At 42.0% G+C, this 17,879-nt stretch overlaps 1 protein-coding gene across 1 annotated transcript in view; it reads right to left on the reverse strand.

Moving 5' to 3' along the window:
* Dock4 (dedicator of cytokinesis 4) overlaps positions 1-17,879 on the reverse strand; it is a 392,500-nt gene that overhangs the window by 147,162 nt on the left and 227,459 nt on the right. Inside the window, 1 exon segment of the mRNA XM_087911826.1 lies at positions 8,248-8,373. Coding sequence (XP_087767952.1) covers positions 8,248-8,373 — 126 coding nt within the window.

Raw genomic sequence — 17,879 nt, forward strand, 5'->3', positions numbered from 1 at the left:
TGCATTATTATTTTATAGACACACAGCCCTTTGGAGAGAAGAAATACCTAAACGGAATGAAATGGCAGGCCCGGCAATGAGTACAATCACATAAATCCTTCCCAAAGTCCATGGACAAAATTATCTCACTGTTGAAAGAATCCACATTATTGCTTTCTGAACAGATGTAGAATAGTTCAGTCACACACATAAAACCCAACTTAGTATTTCAGATCATCAAACTGTAAAACAAATACAAAAGAGCCTAAAGTCAAACTTTCTCAAGATACACAAAAATCATCTGTATTTTTACGGTTAGCGGTGTCTGCTAATATTATCCCTTTCTTATTACTCCAAGAAACACAAACTGAAGGCAACCAGCGCACTTGGAAGAAAGGACCAAGAGAGGATCAGTCGGCAGAGCTCCATATCGGAGACTCGGATGGGCAGGGTCGGCGTCTCAGCTTACTTAACAGAACTTTCAAATATTTGATGAATAAAATGCAATTTTCTTTTTTAATGAAAAAACTTCCTCTAAGGAAGCAAAGCACCAGAAGGAAAAATAGCTACACAATATCTGCAGCTGGGAGTTTTGTCAAATTCCCTGGCTAAGGCTGTTACAAAAAGCTCCTCTGGCTCTCCAGGGGGGCAGGCAACGTGTCTAGTCCTCCACACAGACAACTGCTTAAGCTAATCCCCTTGCTGACCGGAACACAGGCAGGCAGAAAGCAGAGGAAATATAGAAGAGCACATAAAACATCCATTTGTGGAACAGTTAGTAGAGAGGTCTCATGAAGTTTAGAATTTTCACGCAGCTCAATTTCACAAAACAATCAATTTACAAATACTGGAGAAAGGCAACATTTTTTTTCAACAACATTAGCCAGGGGTGGTGGTGCATACCTTTAATCTGAGTTCTTGGGATGCAGAAGCAGGAGGATCTCTGTGAGTTCAAGACCAGACTGGTCCAAAAGCTCTGGTCTTGTGTAGTTATTTGTGTAGGACTGACACACATCTTCTAACACAGCTGAACTCATGTCTGTCCCACTGCTTACCAATGCCATGTACATGGCTGCTGTACTGATTGTTTAGAGAACAATGAAGAGCGAAGAGAAAGTTTTGTCTATCCGGAATGCTTTCATTCCTAGGTTACTGAACCTGAGGAATGTTACCAGTGGATACAGAGGGCCAGCTATATATAACCTTTTCTCTACATACACAAACACCCCTTTAATGATATTTATTTTAGAAACTCCATCATAGAGTTAACAACAAAGGAAGTGATTTTTGTCTGAATGAAGAGACTTGACAGAGAGAGCTAGGAAGCTAGTGTGTAGTGCACACATCTGTTCAGTGCGTGTATGGAAGGCCATTACAGCGATTTTCACACTAATGGGATTTGGCAAATAAGATATCAACATTCAAAAGAAGGTACTTAAAAGATGTTAGTTAACAGATTCCTGGCTTTATGAAGAAGGTAAATGAACCTATGAACTATGAACCACAGGCTGACAGACAGGGGTTTTACCATGAGAATTTCTCATAGAGCGTGGTTAGCCTTTCCAATTCACAGAGACATTTACTATCCTGAGGTGGGGGGAAATAACTGAGTGCTTTCTGATGTCCTCTCCTGGAAGGCCAGAGACACTCGAACTTTAGCAAGGCAAGAGGGATGAGGGAGGTCTGGAAGGTTTGCTCCATGTCTGTAGGGTAGGTGCACAGGATAGAAGGTCAGGGGGTGTGCTGCCCACATCACACAGGTCTCCTCCCACTATTCAGTGAGTTTTGTGAGCACTCCTCCGTACATACACACTATCCTAGACCCAGGAAATGCCACAGTGAGCAGAGTGGGAAGTTCTGTAGCTAGTGAGGATTTTGTGTGTACGCTGTGTGCAGCAAACTCACGCTTGCATCTGTGTGTACATGCTGCGAAGTCAGGCACTGATGCTAGGTATCTTCTTCTATGAAACTCCATCTTTTTTTGAAATTGGGTGTCCCACTAAGCCCAAATCTGGTGGTTTAGCCACCATGACTGCCCAGCATGTCCTCCTGTCTGGGGTTGCATATGTCTGTCACCAAGCCTAGCTTTTATGTGGGTGTTGGAGAACTGAATTCCTTAGGCTTCTGCAGCAAAAATTTGGCTACAGAGTCCTGTCCGTAGCCTCGTGAGTCAGCTCTCTATTAATGAGTAAAATGTAAAGCACAGTTACTGGTGGTTAGTGTTGTGATGGAAAGGACAGGCAGACAGCACGCACTGGGGACAGAGGAGCAGGGAGAATTTAAGCAGGCAGTAAGAGGGCCCTCGTGAGAACGAAGCAGAGCCGCACACTTCAACAAAGGAGCAAGGCAAGAGCGGCATTAGATCCTCAAGTCAGTTCTCAAAGTCAGCTGAATTCATGATATCTGGATTCTTCCATCCCTTAGTATTAGAGAAATGCTGACTTCAAAGATGTCTAATATTGTTAGGGTCCTATGACAATCCGAATAAGGAGATCAAGGCTCTAGTCCCCTCTCTGCCACTGTTAATCTGTGATAGATAGGAAAGTCTAGATAGACAATAAAAGTTGCTGGGACTCTGGTTTCTGTGTCATGAAGTAAAGGTAGAGGAGAATAGAAGAAAGTGTTATCCAGGATGCTTTAAAGACTTCATTATTATTATTATTATTATTATTATTATTATTATTATTATTATTATTATTATTATTTGGATGGAGACATGCCATGCTGAACACATGGAGTTCAGAGGACAATCTTTTGGATGAGTTCTGTCCTTCTACCTTTAATGGATTCTAAAGATGGAGTTCAGGTCATTGACCTTCATTTAAGCAATTTTAACCTCTGAGCCATCTTGCTGGCCCCTATGGTGCCTTTGCTATAGTGCTGTTTCTGAGACTTATAAAAGAACTGGATTATAGTACATTCATACGTTAGCAGGCCAAACAAGTCAAAATGCCAACATGGATGGGGGCTTCTCCTTGTTGCATCGGAAGAGCTGTCAGCAGGCAATGGCTGCTCAGAGAAGAAGGGTCCCTTGTGGCTCCTGGGATGTTGTTCATGCCCCAGAGGATGACCCCACACCCATGTGTAAATGGGCAGCATGAACTGGATTCATGAGGCTATTAATTAAAAACATGAAATCGGGAGGGAACAGGGTAGGGACACTAGAGGGAGTAAGAGGAAAGTAGTAATAGATGGATGTGATCAAAATATATTATCATGGCTTGACACTTTCAATGAACCAAAACACTACAAAAAATGGGGGAGAACCTTATACACATGCTATAATATTCTGCTACCCAACTGTTACCATTTCTGTGACACCCTCCCCTCATCTTTTGCAGACCCTTTAGATTAAACAAGATTCCTTTGCAAAGAGAACACACAACGAGACGAACATTCCTTCTGGTGGCATTCTACATATGCCGCTCCCCAGGAATTTTACAGCTTGCTATGTTCCAATACCACAAGGTGCCACATTTTGCCAAAATATGCAGAAGGAGAAAGTTGAAATGAGATGAGTGCTAATTAAAACCCATGTCTTTGAGGACTCTGGAAAAAAAAACTGATAAGCCCAACTGGTGTTAGGAAAGCATCTTGGGTAATTATGAGACACAGCACAAAGTAGGAAATGGAGTCACAGTGAGGAGCTATTTTTGTGACAATGTTTTTAACACCACACATGCCTCAGGTTCATTACTCTGCAAATTTGATGTGTGTGACACTCTCCTCATTAGCAAGCCTCCTGGCTAGGAAGCCTGCACACACCTAAAGATTTTTCAAAACATTGCAGGCAAGATGATGATAAGGTCACATCAGGGGGAACAGAGAGAAAGCGCTCCAGTGGATGCAGTCAACTGGGTGACTGACTGATGACCCGACCTGAACGAGCAAGGAAAGCCTCTGCCATAGGATACACCCTGGACTCTTGATGCTGCCCTGTGATGGCTCAGGACATGGGCACAAAATGCACATGGGCCCAATTGTGTAACCATTGTACGGAGCCATAGCAGGGCCGGTCCAGCTCTTTCTCTGTGCATTTAAAGTTTATGGGATTAGAGAAAAACTAGCCCTCAGCTAAGAACAGAACACATGCGAATGGCTTCGGATTTTCCATGCGCTCGGATAGCTAATGACGGTGCCTAGAGAGGACTAAGGCATGTCCACCCACACCTGGCACATTCCAGATTTCTACTGTAGGGATGCTAAATCTATAAATTTAACATAAATTTTCTCTTATTTCTTTCCTTTTTTGAATTTTTTTTCTATTTTTTTTGGGACAGGGTCTCACTATGTAGACCAGGCTGGCCTCAGACTCAGAGATGCGCCTGCTTCTGCCTCCTCCCAAGCATGTTAAAAGGCATATGCCATCACTCCCAGTCCTATGGAAAAATTTCAAAATTCTAAAATACCTCGGAAGTCTCAAACACTCCCGTTCTTGATAGTTTTAGACAGGGGAATTCCCCTGCAGTAGTAGCCCCAGCAATATGAGCAGCAACAGTTCACGTTTCTGAATGCCTGCTATGAGTGGGGTTCCTTGCAAAGCTCTTGAATATCCAGTTAGAGCTTTTGATAGGAAGGCACAGTGCATTCCAGTTTATCCATGAAGCTGAAGTGTAGAGATTCTGATGCATGTTTGAGGCATGATCAATAACTCTCTCAATAGAGAATTCAGCTGTTATCACGAGACTTGAGCAGGAAAGGTATTCATTCTGCACTGGTCGGACTAGCCTTGAAATACTGCTTTGTGACGCATGCCCATGTCTAGTCTGTTCTGAGGCGGAAAGGAAGCCCCTCTAGTCACCGGCGCCCTCTTACTGAGAGTGTCCTGTCTCTCCATGTGGCCAGGGGGTCAGATCTAAGATCAACGATGACCCCTGTATGATGTACAACCATTACAGCTCTGACTGAAGCTCAGTGAACTTTAGTTAAATTTAGAAGATATTTTTACAAACTTAGGCAGGCCCTCAATCTGTGATCTTCTTTCCTCAGGCTTCCGGTAGCTGGGATTAGAGGCATGAGGAATCTTGACCAAGTAGGGTATATTTTTAAGGAAGGTTAAATCATATCATACTAGCTCGAATCTACTCTCTCTAAAATGAGGATCACTGCAGGATTAATTCCATCTGTTAACATGCTTCTTTCCCAGTAAGTACTAAAACATAATACCTACACTTAAAAGAATGAAATGCCTTTAAAAAAACATGAGGGAAACACATTTACTATATTCTTATCCGAGACCTATAAGCCACCAAGTTATTTGGAAAATAAATTTAAATAAAATCTTGAGTTCAGTATTAAAATTAGTCTCCGGATCTCAGCTTCTGGCCCCTCCTATCACCCTGGCCATTAACTTTAACTCTTTCGAGGGTTAGAAGCCTCAAAGATTTACAAAAAGCTACAGAGCGTACTAATGACGTACTAACTAAAAGTATGTTTCACCAATTATTCTGTGAACACATCTTCAGGGCCAGGGCACAAGCTGGAAGATGGTGCGGCGGGAACAGGAAGGAGACAAAGAAAAATCTGCCCAGAATTTTAACCTGGAGGAAGAATGGGCGCTTAAGGGGTGTGGGGCAGAGTCAGCCTTTCATGACCTTCCAGCCACATAAGTCAACTTTGTTCCGAGACGTCTGGTGGAACTCAGACCTTCCTCATACTCAGAATGGCCTGGGCCTGGCTCGCATGGGGTCTGTTAAGACATTTAGGGACAGGCTGTTCAATAGAGCTACTGCTGCCATGTGGCAGTGGAGCAGCTGAAATGTGACCTGGCTATGACAGACGTGCCGTGAGTGTCCAATACTCAGCAGATTTCAAAGACCGAAACTGGAAAACAGTGTGAATAACTTATTAGAAAAGTTTTGATGGATCACCAATCAAGGCAATACTTTGGGATGCACTGAGTTAAATAACATATGCTGTTAAAATTAATCTAACCACTTCTTTTTTCTTCTTAAACAGTGGCTACTCGTTATTTGAAATTATGTATGGACTTCCTCTACATTTCTGGGGGAGAGCAGCGATTTAAATATGTTGCTGTCCTCCCTCAGAGACCACAGCATGGAATTCCTCTCAGAGATAGCATTTGGTTTGCACGCCACAGTGATAAGGTATCTGAGAAAAGGATTCTTTTGTAGCTGGAAATTGGTATACTAAAATAATTAACAGTAATAACAATACTTATAAAAATAGGCACTGAATAACTGACCCACAGGCTCGAACGCACAAAGGCAGACTGTGCCTCCTCCTCCTCAATACCAGGTGAAAAATGATTGTCTCGCATAATAGCAAAGCCAAGGCAAGAACTTTTGCTTCCAGGTTTTCAGTTTCAAAAGGAGGCTGTGATTATATCCTGTGAACCAGAGAAGGAGCTCCGTGTCTGCTTCTGTCTGTGCCAAGGGCACAGGGCATCTGGTTTACAGAGGGGATCTGTGGTAATGAGCCTGGTCCTCTTGGTAGGAGATGTGCCTCACCTGCCCTGACCCCATCAACACACTCGATGCAAATGAACTTTGAAGGATTGTCTAGAAAATGAGGTGGGAGGGGTCCTGCGTGCAGACTGTCCACAGGGCTCTGTGACCGGAAACGGTTCTCACCAGAGCCTTCAGCTCACATTCTTACTAAGCCGCTATGAGGAATGAGCTGGCTAGTCCGAAAACAACAAAGGACAGTGCAGCAATGGCCGCTCTCTCCCTGTGAAAATCCCAGGCAGTCGGAAAGCTGTTCTCGGATGTTTAGGCACATGCGTGTATCTTTTTATCTCTACCTTATTTGGAAAATCAAGAAGTCAACGAAGACAAAAACAACAACAACAACAAAGATTTAAATGGTTTTTAAAAGGTTTTCTTGCTGCCTGATGCTATGCATGTCTGGAGGGACTGTTTTCTTAGACACTATGAACCATACATTACAGAGTACTGCCAGGAAGGGACAGAGGCAAGCCTTATTTTCCAGCTCCTTCCATTATTAAAACCAGACCAAAGCCATATGAGCCCAGAGCCACCCAGACGATTCTTGAGCCAGAGAAATGCCACCTTGCTTTATACTTTCCGTTCCTAAGTGAGATTGCCCAGGGACCAAGATGAGGGATTCTCCTAGCAGCTGGCCACACTTGACTCTAAATATGTTTTTTATATTAGATTTGCCCATCAATTAGCTTCCCAGTGGGACGAATGTTTTTCTTGTTTGTTAAAGAGGAAATACCAGTTATTTATAGCAACTAGAGGAAATAATGAGTGACTGCAAGAGCCACTGAATAGCATGTCACCAAGTAAACATGTCTATAAACAGTCATTTTCCACAACAGTTCCGCAACATGCTTCGGCGGACCAGGCCAGGTCATCTCAGAAAACTTTCCAAGGGTCCTCCAGCCTGCCCTGCATGAATGCATTGCAATCAAGAGATCACTGGGTACACTGGGTAACCCAGAGCAGTTTGGGGCTTTTCTAAGCCATTCTACCCCTGGGCCTCAGAGCTGGGTCGTGGATTTGGTGCTACGACTTGCGACAGGTGCTTACTATCCACACTGAGGAGAGCAATAACTTGGGGGTGGAGGGCTAGAATCATTAGCTCTGAAGACCCCGCTGTGTGAATAATAAAACAGAGAAAAATATATACAGTAAAAAAATCACTCAATATGTAATATATTCTTATGCTATATTAAAATAAAGGGTTTAATTTTTAAAGAGGCACTGAAAATAATCTCTTTGATGAAGAAATCAAAACATTGCAGTTTGATACCCACATCCTCTGATCATCACCCGCTCTACTGTTCAGATGTACCCATCTCCTTCCGCACCTTTTAAAACTTGTTTATAGACACAAGAGGTACTCACAGAAACAAGTTGGCCTTCACCGAGAATGACTTCTTTAGAAACAATTTCTAATAATATTTTGATCACTTATATATAACTCCTCATGTTTTGTGATTGTGTTTTTCTCCATGTTAAGAAACAAAAACCAAACAAAAGCCCTATGAGGAAATCACCTAATATGACCTAATCTTCTCCACAAAGAGAGAAACCATTGGATATCACCTCAGCTTTTGTTGTTACCATAGTCATACGTAAGCTGCAGCCATGGCCCCCAGAGCTACTCAATCTCAGACAATAATTTTCAATTTGTTCATCATCATATATACCACTTAGTTTCCCCACACAGCCCAGGACCCATATAAACTTTTCAAAAATGACAGTCTAAAAATTTTCTCACGTGTCCAAACCAGAGAACATATGCATACCTCACCACTTCGGCGCACCCCAAGCCACCTACCAGGCATGATGATGTTGGAGAAACCCAGCTTCCGCGTTATGGACACCCCGTGAGAGAACACGGAAGAGTATTCTCTGCGGATTTGTTCAATGTCTCCATGCAGCAGCTGGAGGGAAACTGCTAACCCTAAAACAAAGGAGAGGCACTCCGGTTACCGCGAGAAGGCAGGGACCCACGCGTCCACGTTATGTAAGGTGCCAATGGGCTTCAGTAAGCTCGGGCTTGCGGTGTCCATTTTTCACTAGCTACCCAAAATTGGTAGAAATTAGAAATGATCTCTGAGTAACACTTTCCCAGCATGAACACTAGAGTTTCCCAGTGTCTGGGAATTGGAGAATCACTGGGAGAGAATTAACAGCAAGAAGCAGGCAATGACATCAAAGTAGAACTTTATTCTTTTTCAACTTTATAAGGCCTATAATAATGACCTACCAAATATTAGAGGCCTGGTAACAATTCTTAAGACATAGGCATTCAAGGATTTTTAAACGTAAGGATTTTTCTTAAAATCAAAGCAACAAAGAGGACTGCAGTGAAAATCAGCTATGTTCTTATTATCACATAATACAGAAACTTAAAACGGCATTATTTTCTGAGAATTTCTTAGGATACAAGACACTTAGACCAATGAAAAGGAATCTAGCGAGTGGCAAAATTATGCTCTTCTTTTTTTTTTTTTTTATCCCAATTACGGGGACATTATCACAGCAGGACAGGCAGAAGACAATGTTTATTTCATATAGAATTTCCTCAGCTCTCAGGCAAGAACTGCAAAAAGGGAACTAATGTGAAGATGCTGGCGTGCACTCTTCAAAGACAAGGCACCTCTTAAAATCCCTCCTCCCTTCTTCTTTCAACAAGAGAAACACAAAGGCACCTCTTCTGTACCGACAATAGAAAATGTAACCTCTCGAGGGGACTTAATTTAAAAAAAACAAAACAACAACAACAACAAAAACCTGGACTCGATCTAAAAGTGAATTTAAATAGCGGGGTGAAGAAGACAACAAATCCGTCCCTGATGGTCTTTAATCTGTAATTATCTGTCACCACCGTTGCCTGAATCACCTGCTGTCATTAACGTACAGTACTACAATGCTACACAAATGACTTCCGTCACACTGTGACGGAAAAACGGCAAACTATCCACAGCGCAGCCACACGGGGGGTTTCTTTTTATTTTCCATAAATAGTATGAGGAACATAGACCAGTGGCAGGTGTTGTTTACAGGTTTGCTCTAAGAGAGAGGCAGAAACAAAGAGAAGAACCGGAAAGGACACCACCACGGGCTAGTCTCGCAGAAGGTTGGTCTCGGAGAAGACCTGCGAGAGTCAAGTCTGGCGGGTTTCAGGACTTTGACCCTAAAGGACATGTCATGGGGCACTACTGATTCCTTCTAAAACCAGAGGCCAGGGAACAAGGACCCAGCGGCATGTGTTCTAATCCATCTGTTCTGGCAGCTATTCCTGCTGACACACATCCCCGTGACCCCCCTCTGCCCCTCCCCCGCCCACCACCTCCACCTCATTGCAGCCTCTGTGCTCTCCCCACCACTGTTCTTCTGCCTTCAGCCTGCACACCGCCACCACTAACATCACCAGAAACCGGGATGTGTAGAAGACCCAAGTGTGCCAAACAGGTTCACAGAACAGTTCTTTCTTCCTGTTGGGGAGGGCACTGTTCAAAACTCCCAGAATTCTTAGAGAATAAGATGCACTGGCACAGGCCTTGAGAAGAATATTCCAGAAGACAATTCTTTTACTGGGACCTGTGGAAGGCTCTGATCTGGGATACTTGTAACCTTATGTAGTAAATACAAAGGGGAGGGATCTCAACAACAATGGAAAACAAAGAGATCGTGTTCTTCAGAGGAGGAGCAGGACCAAGGACAGCAGCTGCTCGTTTTGTGCAGTGGGCGCTGCATTTATTTAGCCTGCAGTCCTCCCCTTCCCTCCTGCCCTTCCCTCCTGCCCTTCCCTCCTGCCCTTCCCTCCTCCCCTTCCCTCCTCCCCTTCCCTCCTCCCCTTCCCTCCTGCCCTTCCCTCCTCCCCTTCCCTCCTGCCCTTCCCTCCTCCCCTTCCCTCCTGCCCTTCCCTCCTCTCCTTCCCTCCTGCCCTTTCCTCCTCCCCTTCCCTCCTGCCCTTTCCTCCTCCCCTTCCCTCCCTTTTTTTCTTTTTTTAAAACAAAAAGTGAATTCTTTTTAAGAAAATTAGATAATGAAAAAAGAACTATTTAGTCATAGATAATAGCATCCTTGAGAAATTCAAGAAGATATGAAAAGGAGTAAATATACTCTCGGGAAAGAAACAGATGCAGGAAGCTCAATAAGGAACAGGGGTATATCAATGTCTGGACAGCAAGTGCCATAGAGGGAGAGACAGCAAAGGATAGAATTAATTTTTGGTTCCATCGGCCGTTTTGTCAGTAATGAGCTAAATAACAGATATCTGTGAACATACAGCAATGCAAAATGGAGAATATGACAAACGCATTTGCTAAATATCCATGTTATTAAGTGTGCTGTTTAAGAAGTACATGATACAGCTGCAGGATGCTGTCTGTGTTGAGCTCTCTGGGCTGTGGTTCCCATCTCCAAAGCATACAGACAATGACGTTAATTTTACAAAATTCTCTAGGGAAGGCCTGACAGAAAGTACTGCCTCAACTGTAGTAGGACTGTCTGACCCTGAACACTTACCTTTCGCCTTATTCCTCACACCCCTGACACCAACCAACTAGGCTGCATTCCAAGTACCGTAAGTATCCCAACAGCCAAATATTAAGAAAATATTCCTTTTATCCAGGCTTGGTGGTCCATACCTGCAAGCCATGCACTCAGGGGGTAGAGGCAGGACAATGGGCAGCTCGAGGTTGTTCTTAGCTCTAGCGGCATTTTAATTGTATTTGAATAAATAAAGCCTGCCTGGGGATTGGGAGAGTAAAAGAGCCACACTGGTCAACCTTACAGTCAGGTAATGGTAGCACACACCTTTAATCCCAATAGTCACACTAGTTACCATAGAAACCAGGTGGTGCATGCCTTTAATCCCAGTGATGTGATTTCACAACTTATCTAGATACAACTTTAATTGCATCTACCCTCTTTATAATTTTTTTCTTTTTATCTCAGTACTTCCATTTTTGCAAATTTTTAACATTCAAATACTGCAGCTTATTCTTTTACTCGTAGCACCTTCTGGAAGCCTCATTAGACACACACTGGTCTTTCCATTCATTTTTCTCTATCTTTTAAGTGTTTCTTCAGATTTTTCCATCTCATTATTCCTTTGTGCAGAATTCTGACTGAACTAACCTTAATTTCAGTAAATCAATTCATTCTTTTCAACTGTGTTCATTCCTTACCAACGCAGTCTTATTATTTTAATGACATTAAAAGAGAATTTTCATTGTATTTAGCTCTCTAGGACCATTAGAATCTCTGCACCAACATGACACATACTTTATTTGCTTTTTTAAATATGATATGCCAGTGTGTAATGTCAGCAGAATCTACATGGAGTCAATATCTTTTAAGCATTGATTTTAAAATCTTGAAAATTTATTTTATATTATGATTGTCCTGCACTATGGCTTAGCCTTTTCTTCATGATTTATTGTCTAAGATTCTAGAATGTTGTGATTTTCATCGGCTGCATTGCTTCCTCTTATTGGCAACTGAATCCTGTCAATACAGTCATGGCTCATCTTGAGTGAATGCAGTCCCTGTGTGAAAATGGCAATGCACAATGGTCTCACATTTACTTTTTTAAAAGACTACTCAGCTGGGATTAGTTTTATTTTTACACACAAAATTCAAATTTCATAAGTATGATTTTTTTCCAAACTATCACATTTTTAATTTTTAATTTTGAATTTTAAAATTTTTTAATTTTTAATTTTTAATTCAAAGTAAGGGCATACAGGTCAATGTACCAAAGAAGATCCATTCTGCCTATTACGTCTTAAAGCTAAACACAGCTTTCTAAGGCTCAGGACCAGGACTCCTGGGCACCACTTATTGGGTCCCAGGCCTCATCACACACTCTTGGGGCCATTCAACGTAAGCACTCCCTGCCCCTTGTCAGGGCCCCCATCTTACCTGACCAATTACTGATATTATTGTTCTAGATTTCAGCTTCACCTTTCCATATAGAGGCAAGGGTTCTCTTTCTTCAAACTTCATTTCTTCATCTCTTACCACGTCTGCCTCTTCTGCCCTTACTCCAGACTGGATTAAAACCCAAGCCTTGTACATACCAAGTAAGGTTGGTCACACTGCAGTACGTAAACACACACTCATGTGTGAAGCACAACGGTCACACAGCTGACTATATCAGGCTTTGGAAACTCAATTTATTTAACAGAATGCCTCCAGTGGGCAGCTGAACTGAAATTGTAAACCGATACACCAAATAACCAATCAAAAATATTCTAACTATGTGGTGTTTAAGGGACATCAACCTTAACCATACTTCTTTTTTTTTTAAAAAAAGAAATTCCTTTCTCCAAAATTTTAGTAATGCATCAAATTGAAGTATAAATAACATCACGATATTGATGAAACTTTTACCTGAGACACATAAGCCAATTAAAAATTAATAGTGTACTTTTTTTTTCTTATTTTCCAAACAAAGAGACTCATCACGTAGTTCTGGCTAGTCTGGAACTTTCTATGTAGATCAGGCTAGCCTTGGATTCAAAGAGATCCACCTGCCTCTGCCTCCTGAGTGCTGGGATTAAAGGCCTGTGCCAGCATGTCTGGCTGCACTATTAGTTTTTATTTCCTATTCTGAGTTTCTACCAAAGTTGGAAAGAACGATTATGAAATATTAAAATATATGCTCTATAAATAGTGATGCTAAAAATACCTAAGCTAAGAATAGATGTGTTAATCGTGCTGAGAGGTTTTCACACGCGTGCTGAAGGGAGTATTACAATCTGGAAATGGCTATAAATGGACCCCCAACCAGAACTACTAGGAGAGCAAAGGAAGAATATAGTTGGTGTAGATATAACAATCCTCTTTGTTTTATTTTCTTAAATAGAAGTTTCATGAATTTTGATGACTCAACTCTGTCCCTCTTTTTCATAAAAGTCAGCATTTAAAAACATGAATATGCTAAGGCTCCTAACTGCTTTATTTAACTTTTTTCCCCCAAAATAAATAAGTTCAACAGTGAGGCTGAAATTAGGTTCTTCATTTAAGATATTAAGACATTAAGAAACACATACAAATTTTTAAATATTCCTAGGTCTGCTATTGGCACAGAACGGGGCAGCAGGACACTCATATGTAATTTGGTGCAGGTGGAAAATAGTGAGGGTTTAAAGTTGATACCACGAATTGTTTTAGACTAGGAGAACCTGTCCCAGCAGGTGGTCCTGAACAGAGCCACTGTGGAAGTAAACACATAAAACCCCACCTGCAACCCCTTCCCTAGCAACCTTCCTTTCTCTTTTTACTAATTAGCATAACAATCCCCAAATCTCAGGCTTTGCATCTTCAAAGTACTTCTGATTTTCTCTGGGTTATATTTATTTTTCTTCCAATTTGGATATCCAAACCCTTTTTAATTTTGGTAATTTGTGCAAAAAATTCAAAGAACTCATATGCTCTATGAACCATCGCATCTCTAAGGCATTGTACTAAAGTCATACTCTAAAGCACCCAGAAGGTTCTCACGTTGTGAACAGAAAATGAGAAGGCACAAAGGAGTCCCGTTTAGTAAATATTCTAGGAACACCTTAGGGGCTTGGTCCTCAAAGCCAAGGAAATCGTAAAACTCCCCTTGGGTTTGACAACCCCTTCCTTCTCCCCACTGTTCTCTGAACTGACACCAGGAGGCAACAGAACACCCTTTAGTTACATGTCTTACAGCTGACAGTACGACTCTTCAGTTTGAATCTTTTCATTTTTATTACTCACACAATGAATACTTACCAAGTGCTCGCTAGTCACTAAACACAGGGCATTTTAAAATTTATCAATAAAGCTACAGTCGAGCTGGGCGGTGGTAGCACATTCTTTTAAACCCCAGCACTTGAGACATAGAGGCAGGCAGATCTCAGGGATTTCAAGGCCAGCCTGGTCTCCTAAGCAAGTTCCAGGACAGTCAGGGTTGTTAGACAGAGAAACCCTATCTTGAAAAACCAACCAAACCAACCAACCAAATAAAAAACTACAGTCGAATACATATATACTAAGTAGTTCAAATTGTGTCAACTTGGACAGCCACAAATTGATAACGTTAATATTGATGCTACTTAAATGTGGTCAGAGCTGGAGAACATGTCAGTTCTGACATGCGGGAGCCGCAACATGGTAAATGGTCCAGTAAGAACGAATGCCTCAGTGAGAACAAATGCTTGAAACACACATGTACACTTGTGTTCTTTCTCTCTCTACCTTTATCTAAGCAGCCACAGGGGAGAAACTCTCCACACTTAGGGTGGGTATTCCTGAGTCAAATAATATGATTTAAAAAATTCCTATAGGAGTACCTAAGCAGCTTGCCTTTCAGTTGGTTCTAAATCCAGTAAGTTGACCATCAGAGTTAATCATCATGCTTCCCAGGATCTGGGATGGGGTTAGCCCTACCTGCTCGGCTCTGCTAATGTGCAGGAGCACTGAGAAACACAAGTGCACTGTGTGCCGACTATAACTGCGGGCCCGCAGACCTCCTAGTATCAAATTTCAAAATGTGGGGAATGCTGTGTTTTCTCCGAGAAAGTAGTTAGCCAAGGGCTAAAAAATTAGAGAGAAAATAAGACAGGACCGACCCATCAGTCAATGAATGTCAAATGAAGGAATAGTAGAGACATCCAACATTATTTCCTTTCACCGAGTCTTATCCAGAAAGTAAATTTACTGGCTGGAGATGAGAGCTGAAGAGAAACCCATGCTCACTAGAGGGTGACGCCATCAAAAGACTTGATTTCTCTTGGCTGTGATTTTCCATTTTAACGTCCCACTCTTTATTCTGATTCCGAATAGCAACATTTTCAGGCACACACAGGTTTATGTCAAAGTTTTTGCTTATGGCTAATAGTTTAGGGGTTTTAGGTATTTGTTCATTCTTATAGTACCTATTATTACCTATTCTTATTTTTTCATAACATCAAGCACATAAGAATCTACTGGTTCAAAGTCACTTCATAAAAAATATACATACTGCATAGTGATGGTACTCAGAATATACTACCCCCAAAGAAGGAGCTGGACTATTTTGGAAGACATAATATGCTAAAAGGTCATTCTGACCTTCCCTGCTTTTCTTCCATGAAAGGGGTCAAAATTACAGCTCTTCATGCTCGAGGAGAATATACATATGTATGTTTATGTTCATACATGCGAAAAGGAAGTTCTTCCGAGCAGCATTTAAACAAACAGGCTTCACTAAGAAGGTCAGATCTTTGCCAGGAGACCAGGAGTTTTACCCATTCTTTCCTTGGTCTTTCCCTCTTCATTCGACCAGTCGTAAAAACACCAAGGCTCTCCCACTTCCTTCCTCAGCGCTCCTAACGCAGGTTTCCACCTCAGAACATATAAAACAAGCCTGCAATACTTTCTTCTGCTGATCTTTCTTAGTTACAGAAGGATCAGTCAAGATGCTAGGATAGGTGAAGAGCAGCTACTTTCCTTACACGCTACCGTAGGATTCACGACTGTTTAGCTCATTCAATGTTTTGTGTAAAATAGCAAATCTTCCACACAGCAAACCTGGGGCTGTGGCCTGCATAAAAATGGCCCCCATAGGTCCATAGCGAGCGAGACTATTAGGAGGTCTGGCCTTGTTGGAGGAAGAGTGTTACTGGGGGTGGCCTTTGAGGTTTCAGAAGCTCACGCCAGGCCAGTGTCTCACTTTCTTTTCCTGCTGCCTGCAGCTCCAGAAGTAGAACTCTCAGCTACCTCTCCAGCACTGAGTCTGCTTGCATGCTGTCATGCTTCCCACCATGATGACAATGGACTAAACCTCTAAACTGCAAGCCATTCCCAATTAAATGTTTTCCTTTCTAAGAGTTGCTGTGATCGTGGTGTTTTTTCACAGCAATAGAAATCCGAACTGAGACACCCCGTGATCATTTAAATACTAGAGAAATGTAACTTCTCTGATAATAACTTTAGACTCTAATTACTGTTTCCATTAGCCAGGGAGCCTGCATGGTATCAACCTAGGCCCTTTACAGATATGTGACAGTTGTGTAACCTGGTCCACTTGTGGGGCCCCTAGCAGTGGGAGCAGGGAGCTGTCCCTAATGCTTTGTTTGCCTTTTGGGAACCTATTCCTCATACTGGGTTGTCCTGCCTGGCCTTAATACAAGGGAAGGCACTCAGTCCTACTGCAACTTGATAAGCCATGCTTTGTTGATACCCATGGGAGGCCTGTTCCTTTCTGAACAGAAACAGAGGAGGAGTGGATTATGTGAGAGGTGGAGGGGAGGGAACAGGAGGTGATGGGAGTGGAGGAGGGAGGGACTGGGTGGGGAGGTGATGGGAGGAGAGGAGGGAGTGGAGGAGTGAGGGAAAACTGTGATTGGAATATAAAATAAATGAACAAATGTAATTAACAAAACTACCTTGGAGTGTATTTTAATATATTTTAAAAATTACAAAATGTAGATGAGTGATCTTTCACCTGCATAAATGTATGTGTATCACATGCATGTGTGGTGTACACCGAAGCCAGAAGAGGGTGCTAGATGCCTTGGAATTGGAGTTACAAGGGTTGTGAAGCTGGGACAGCAGTGGATGGTCTAAATCCCTGAACCACCTCTCCAACCTCATTAGTATCCTATTTTGAATTATATAAAGGAAAACTGAAAGGAAAACATAAAAAAGGGTTATGACAACTTCACATGATACAGCCTGCATTTTCTTGTGTTACAGAGGACATTGAGAACACTGTCACACATTTAATAATATCAGAAATACTATTATAACAACATTGAGTTCCTGATTTTGATACTGTACACTGGATATGGTAGTTAAAGGTAGAGAAGCGCTGAATCAGCAGTCTGTCCTTAGGTAGCTATAAAGAAATACATATATCCATGTACGATACAAATACATATCTATACAAATGTGTGTGTATAAAAGCATAGATGTACAAACAAACATGCGCGGAAGTCAGGAGCAAAGAGGCCAGCATTGAGAACTTCAGCCACAGCTGGGTGGTGGTAGCACATGCATTTAATCCTAGCACTCTGGAGGCAGAGGCCGGTGGATCTCAATGAGTTTGAAGCCAGCCTGGTCTACAGAGCGAGTTCCAGGACAGACAGGACTGTTACTCATAGAAACCCCCGCAAAAATAATTTCTGCCACTCAGCCATACTGAACCAAGTGCTGTGTGCATAGGTGCACAGACTCAAATTTGGGGAGTACTGATAATGTGAATCAAGCAAAATGTAGGAAAAAAATTCTATGGGAAAGGAGAATTTGTATGACTCACTACTTTTTAATTGAATAGAATTAACTGACCATGAAATAACCTTCAAAAAATAAGAGAACAGGATTTATAATTCCAAAGTTCCAAAAATAAAGAAAAACAGTAACACACTATCTTTCTAGGCAATAGGTGGTGCCATAAAGTACACTTTGCCTTGGCGCTTTAAGAAGTTTATAAACTCAACA

This window comes from Myodes glareolus, chromosome 11, assembly GCF_982192425.1.
Source record: "Myodes glareolus chromosome 11, mMyoGla1.1, whole genome shotgun sequence".
Classification (NCBI taxonomy): domain Eukaryota; kingdom Metazoa; phylum Chordata; class Mammalia; order Rodentia; family Cricetidae; genus Myodes; species Myodes glareolus.